At 37.7% G+C, this 6,258-nt stretch overlaps 1 protein-coding gene across 2 annotated transcripts in view; it reads right to left on the reverse strand.

The window, feature by feature from the left end:
• The window catches only part of LOC140938687 (uncharacterized), a 28,829-nt gene extending 24,747 nt beyond the window's left edge, over positions 1–4,082 (reverse strand). The window contains exons 1-2 of one of the 2 annotated variants that reach the window (XM_073388188.1): positions 3,299–4,082; positions 1,859–2,086 (exon numbers count right to left, since the gene is read on the reverse strand). In XM_073388188.1, the coding sequence (XP_073244289.1) occupies positions 1,859–2,086; positions 3,299–3,955 (885 nt within the window). In that variant the 5' untranslated portion in view covers positions 3,956–4,082. The remainder of the gene's footprint in view (positions 1–1,858; positions 2,087–3,298) is intronic. The other variant, XM_073388189.1, reaches the window with a different exon arrangement.
• Positions 4,083–6,258: the final 2,176 nt, after the last annotated feature.

Raw genomic sequence — 6,258 nt, forward strand, 5'->3', positions numbered from 1 at the left:
GGAAATTTGATACAAAGGTAATATAAAAAACTAAATGGGCCAATAATTAGAAAGGATTAAGACAAATGAGTTTGGTAACTGGAAACTTAAAAAAAAACAAATAACAAAATAAATAAAATAATAAAATAAAATAAGAGGTAAAAATTTAAAAATTAAAATAAAAAATAAAAATATTGGAAATAATAAAAAATATATAAACAAATATAATCATAATCGTAATAACAATAATAATAAAATAAACTAAAATAAAATAAAGGATATAATAATAATGAAATCAATGAGTACATAAATGGCTTAACGGTCGTCCTCTCTGTTTATTTCCTGTGGCTTCACAGTTTGTGCCTTTTCAATGGAAAAACGTTCGCGGGCTCTACGTATGGATTCTCTTTTGGCGTTGATAAGTTCGATGTCTTTAAGTTGGTGTCCGGGTTGATAAAAAGGCTACGGTACGACGTCGTCAATTTTGTTTTGTATCGCTCTGCGGTGTTCTCCAAATCTGTCTCTTAAGGCTCGTTTAGTCTGTCCGATGTATTCCGCTGGACATTGATTTAAGATAACCGTAGAGAAGCCCATCATGCCAATCCGAATTCAAAGCTTTCCTAAAGTCTACAAACCACGGGTATATTTTCTCCTAGTGGCAATGGACATATTTATTTATTAATGTTCAAAGTGCTGTTCTATTATTTGTTTTACTATTATGCAAATGCTACGCGCGATGTGATTGGTCGTTGCCCATGATCTGTTAGAGTATAGATACATGGATGACGTCACGGGAAATTTGTTTTCTTTGTTTTGTTCAACATAACGCGCGGTTTTGAAAATGTTTGTGAGATTTTTTTGGATTCAAGCGAGTGAAAACCTCGAAAAAGTTTAGCAGGAGCTATTTACAAAGAAGAAAAATGGAGAAACGGAAAAAAAAAGCTCTTGACTACTTGGGATTGCTAAACTACAAGAAATCTTCACAACAGTCGCCATCGTGTGTCCTCTCTACGAGAGACTCGCTGTTTTGCAAAATGTTTTCGCCATTATTCTCCCTTGTGCAAGAAAAAACAAGAAAGAAAAAGAAGAAAGAAAAAACAACAGTGACACACTCGCCTGTGGCTCGAGTGCCACTTCTCTGTTTTACAACATTTTGACGTCATCTGTGATTTTATTACTGAACAGATGCACGGCAACATGGAATCTATTTGTTAAAAATTTGAATTTGAGACTTGTGAAGTATATTATGCTAGTCAACGTGTTTAAGAAGTCTCTGATTGAGAATTGAGCAAAATAGTTTTCCACCAGAACTGGAAATACAAATTCCCCGGTAGTTTGATGGATCGTTTTTAGTAGTATTAATTTAAGACTTGGTATAATATAGGGCCATCACCACGTTTGGGGCATAGTTCCTAGTAAGTCGAAGACCGTGTTAAATAGTTTTATAAACAGGCACTTATTAGTTTAGGCTAGATCTGGTCATTTCGTTTTTGAGTTTGTCTGAAATATAAGAATTGTTGTTTTTGCGAATTTCATTTTCAGTAATGAGGTAATCCAAGGAGTGAGATCGTGTTATAATATCTACTACATTCTGCAACTCATCAATAATTGCCTCTTAATGTTCATTAAGGGGTTCATTCGAGTGTAGAGATTGAGAGTGGGACATCCATTTCCCCTCAGAAATTGGAGGGGTGTAGATTTCCTTCATCGTGTCGTGTATTGACTCCAAACAGTTCCAAAAGCTCTTACTGTCCGAGTGTCCGACAGTATTTTCAAGTTCACAGACCTTGTCGGCTATGGTATTCGTTTCTCTTATGTTTTAAAAGGTTTTATATTGCTTTAAGACGTTGTGGTATTCTTCCCTGAGGGTAACACTTACCTTAATAGAGGAATGCGCTCTTGCTTTCCTCTGTGAATGAGAGTCAACAAAATAAACTTTTCCTCTGTCCGCCACAGCCTTCATGAATTCTGTAATACAACGCTCCTTGATGTCTTCTGTTGTTACATCTCCATACTCCTCAGAAAAGTTATCTCCTCTGAACATGTCCCACTTAGTAAAGGCTCCAAGAGTGAAGGAGCAGTTTACAGACGTCACGAAGTCAATGACCTGTATCAAAGGCAGCTGCTTATTGTAACGAAGGATGAAAATATGGTGGCTTAATTTTATCCTTTTTTCAAAGTTTCTCATTTCTTGTTATGTCTGGGATGTTATGTTTGAAAACGGCTTTAAGGTTAATAAAATTTAAACTTGAGGGAAAATTGAGCAACAAGAGTCACATAGTCCAAAATCAGCAATTCGAAATAGCAAATGAATGCTTCCCAAAGGAACATTGTTTTAAAATTCTCTGAGCTTTTAATAAAATTGCCTAACACTAGTCATCTCTCCCTTGTTAAAACTTTCCCAGCAGCTCAGATATACAAAATTCCCATATTCACTTCCATTGGAGATAGATAGTTTCTTCTCAATCAGTCAAGAGGCTCCCTTCTCCCATCCTTGTATAATTGATCAAGATGGCGGCCCATATGATCCAGGCGATTGCAAAATAACAATCTACTGACCAGTATGAATTTCGAACTGGTGAGAACAAGCTCAGGAATCAGTTTGATCTTACCCTTATAGTAAAGGTAAGATAAATAATTTATTGCTTCTTCGTGTGTGATACTTCTGTATATATGAAATACATGTCAGTAAAGAGTCCTTCTTATAGAACTTGCAACGGTTTTCGACGCCATCTTGACGAGTAGGCAAACGGGTGAAAAATTACAGTGTTTGTATGAGAATCTAATGTCGAATAATTTCCGTAGAACGGCTCGTTCTGAAAAAAAATAAAACATGGATTGTAGACTAAAGCTACAAAGCAAAGGATTGTACTGAAAAAATTGGGGGGGAAGTACCTGTGCTTAAATTTCTCCAGAGGCTTGCTTTAGATTTTCCATATATTAGTCTGTAATTTTTTCCCGGGGCTTTCTAACAGACAAATGTATGGATAATTTTAAAAAGTGGTTCTAGGCCTTCTAGCGCATGTAAAGCCTTCGATTTTTTCTGTAGAATCCGTAGGATTGAAGCTTTAGTTTACAATTCATATTTTTTTCAGAACGGCCGTTCTACGGAAATTATTCGACATTAGATTATCATTCAAACACTGTAATTTCTAACTCGTTTGCCTACTCGTCAAGATGGCGTCGAAAACCGTGACAAGGTCTATTCTAATAGGTGGTTTTCATAACAATGGTGAAATGAACAAAGGCTGGTGTACAAACAAAGCGACGAGCACACGATTCAGTCTAGAAGGATATTATAATTTTCATTTTCTCTTACCGTTCGCAAAGTAGGGCTATGAATATCCATTACAGCGATAATCACATCTACAGTCTTGCAAAGATCGATAACAGCATCATCTGTATCCTTACGTTCGCCTATACCTGGAGTGTCATATAACACAACGCTTTCGACCAGGGCTTTGGCTCGGCTTGAAGGCCATTTAACATCTATGATGCTGGAAGGAGTAATGCCAAGTCTTTCCCTCTTATCTTTCGCTTTAAGTACGTGAAGAAGTTGTTTAAATTCGGTGATATCTAGCGTTTTGCCAGAGCGTCTGTCAATCGCTTTCCACTGGTCATCCATAGTCCCCGAGATCGCCACGTTACAAAAGGATGTTTCACCCCTTGTGACGGGCATGATATTTTCTCCCAGTAATGTGTTTATTAGAGTTGACTTGCCGGCGCTCACGGAGCCAACAAAGGCAATTTGTAGTTTGCTGTTTGCTCTTTCTGTTAGTTGAACAGCAGAAGCGTTTAGCTGATCCACTCGCTCGGAAACCATTTGAAAATCTCGCCATTCTTCGGAGGTTGTGCATTCGTCGTCAAGAAAGCTGCGAAGATCGTTTCTCGTTTCGATTAAGAGATTCAATGACCGTTCCAGTTGCTCTCTTGTTCGCTTGAGTTGGTCAACTCGTGGTGTAAAGTTGGCAAACATCCCTTGGCACAAACTTCACCAAGCGAAAACGTAAGAAGAACTGCTTGCTGGCAGGACAGTTTCAAAATGCAAATTGGCTTTAACAACTGGCAAGAAGACCTTTTTGAAATAATTAACCTTAAGACCTCAGTGATTTTTTTTCATATCGGTCACACACTTCGAAATATTATGTTGTTACTTAAAAAAAAAAAAGAAGGCACTGAACAGCAAAAACCCATTCACTTTCAGGCGAACCATTCTTTAATTATTAATTACATACTTAGTGAAGAATCCGCATTCAGATTGGATTATCGCTAAAATAAGGACATATATATCGTAAACTCACTGCTAGATTTTAATACATGCAGTTATTACGTCAAAACTGGACTACTGTAGTAACTCTCTCTTATCTGGACTTCGACAGGGTCATATTAACAAACTTCAGTTTGTGCAAAATCAGCAGCACGTCTTTTGGCTGGCACTAGGAAACATCAATATATTTCACTTATTTTAAGGTCTCTTTATTGGTCGCCTGTTCCACGGAAGGCTGATCAGTGAACTTTTACTTCTTGCATTTAAATCACTAACGATGTAGCACCATCTTATATGAAAGATTTACTGTTTGTTCGTTATAGACCAAAAAGAACTTTGCGCTCTGTGAATAAAGGAATTAAAACTATGGTTACAGAGCTTTTTCAAACGCAGCACCTAAGGCCCGTTTCAAACGTCGTGCTACTGCCGTGCCAAACTCAATTGATCGAGATAAATTCGAGTTCAGCACGGCAATAGCGCGACGTTTGAAGCCAAGTCGTGCTACTGCCGTGTAGCACGGCAAGCCTTGCCGTGCTACACGGCAGTAGCTCGACTTGGTTTCAAACGTCGTGCTACCGCCGTGCCGAACTCAATTTACAAATTATAAATACATTAGAGTATATTTAAAAGTTTGCTAAACCGTTTCTTTATTTTTGTCTTTTGTTTTTGGCAACAGCCGTTCCATTCGACTGTCATTGTGTGAATTAAATTCGACGTCTGAAGCCGAGTCGTGCTAGTGTCGTGCTGCAGTCGAGCTGCAGTCGAGCTAGCTCAGCACGGCAGTAGCACGACGTTTGAAACAGGCCTAAGATATAAAATTTCATGTCAGTCAGTTTACGCAAATGTTTTGAGCTGAGCACTTTCAAATCAAAAATCAAAACATATCTTTTTCAGCGTCCCTTTTAGTTGTAAGTCATGTTTTAGTAGGATTATTACTATTATACAATACAATACAATAATTTTTATTAACTCTCCCAAAGAGCTATTCTAAAGTTATTTTACAAATGCTAAAAAGAAGGGGATAAGAAGAAAAAACTTAAATTAATTACAATCTTGGTACAAAAGCTAAAAGCCTAAACTATGCGCGTACAATTACGTTATCTCTTTGGAGATCTAAACTAAATCAAATATCAACTATTTAACGCATGGGTTCTGCACCCGCAATTCGCGTTTGACGCTTCTCCTAAAGGTACACAGTGACGGGCTATTTCTAGTGTGTGCGGTCAGAGAGTTCCAGGCACTTACAGCGCGATAGTAACATGACCGTTGCGCGGTAACTGTTCTGTAAGTAAAGCGCTTTGGATCACCAAGAGGAAGGAGGTATATTACTGTATAAATTATTATTACTATTGTTATTATTATCATCATCATCATCATCATCATCATCATCATCAACTTGCGGCAAATTAAGATAATGACATTTAGGGAAGTGACTTTCAGGAAAAGATCGGAATTCGCATTTTACCTTGTAAGAGACGGAAAACGAAATGTTTACCTCAATATATTGTATTAGCGTAATCATGATCAAGGCAAAGTCTTAAATTCCAATTCCATTAGAACACGTACCCAAACGTTTACAAAAGAGTTCTTGAGAGCTCCCATGTAATTTCTTCTCCTGCATGGCTTCGCCACTCGCCATCTCCCCTCCCTAACAAAACTACCAGCTACGCAGGCTACTACGGATTTGTGGATATATTAACATTCTAAAGGATGACTTAATTTTATGACTTAGCCGACCAGGAAAGTATTTTGATGTCCTTGACGTCAGTATTCTCTTCCTCGTTATGAACTGTATAACAAGGAGTACTTCATCTATTCGAATATTTAAACACCTAGCCGTTCAAGAATTTGAACGCCAAAATCGAGGTCAAATTTTGGGCCGATATGATTGAAAATTTGACTGGAGTGGTGTGAACACCATAATTATTGCCTAGAATTCTCTTGGGCAACAAATTTGATGGGTGCAGTGTTCACCTAGTCTGCTACACAGCCGTTTTTAGTGTCGTCACGCA

Source organism: Porites lutea, chromosome 5 (assembly GCF_958299795.1).
Source record: "Porites lutea chromosome 5, jaPorLute2.1, whole genome shotgun sequence".
NCBI classification, from domain to species: domain Eukaryota; kingdom Metazoa; phylum Cnidaria; class Anthozoa; order Scleractinia; family Poritidae; genus Porites; species Porites lutea.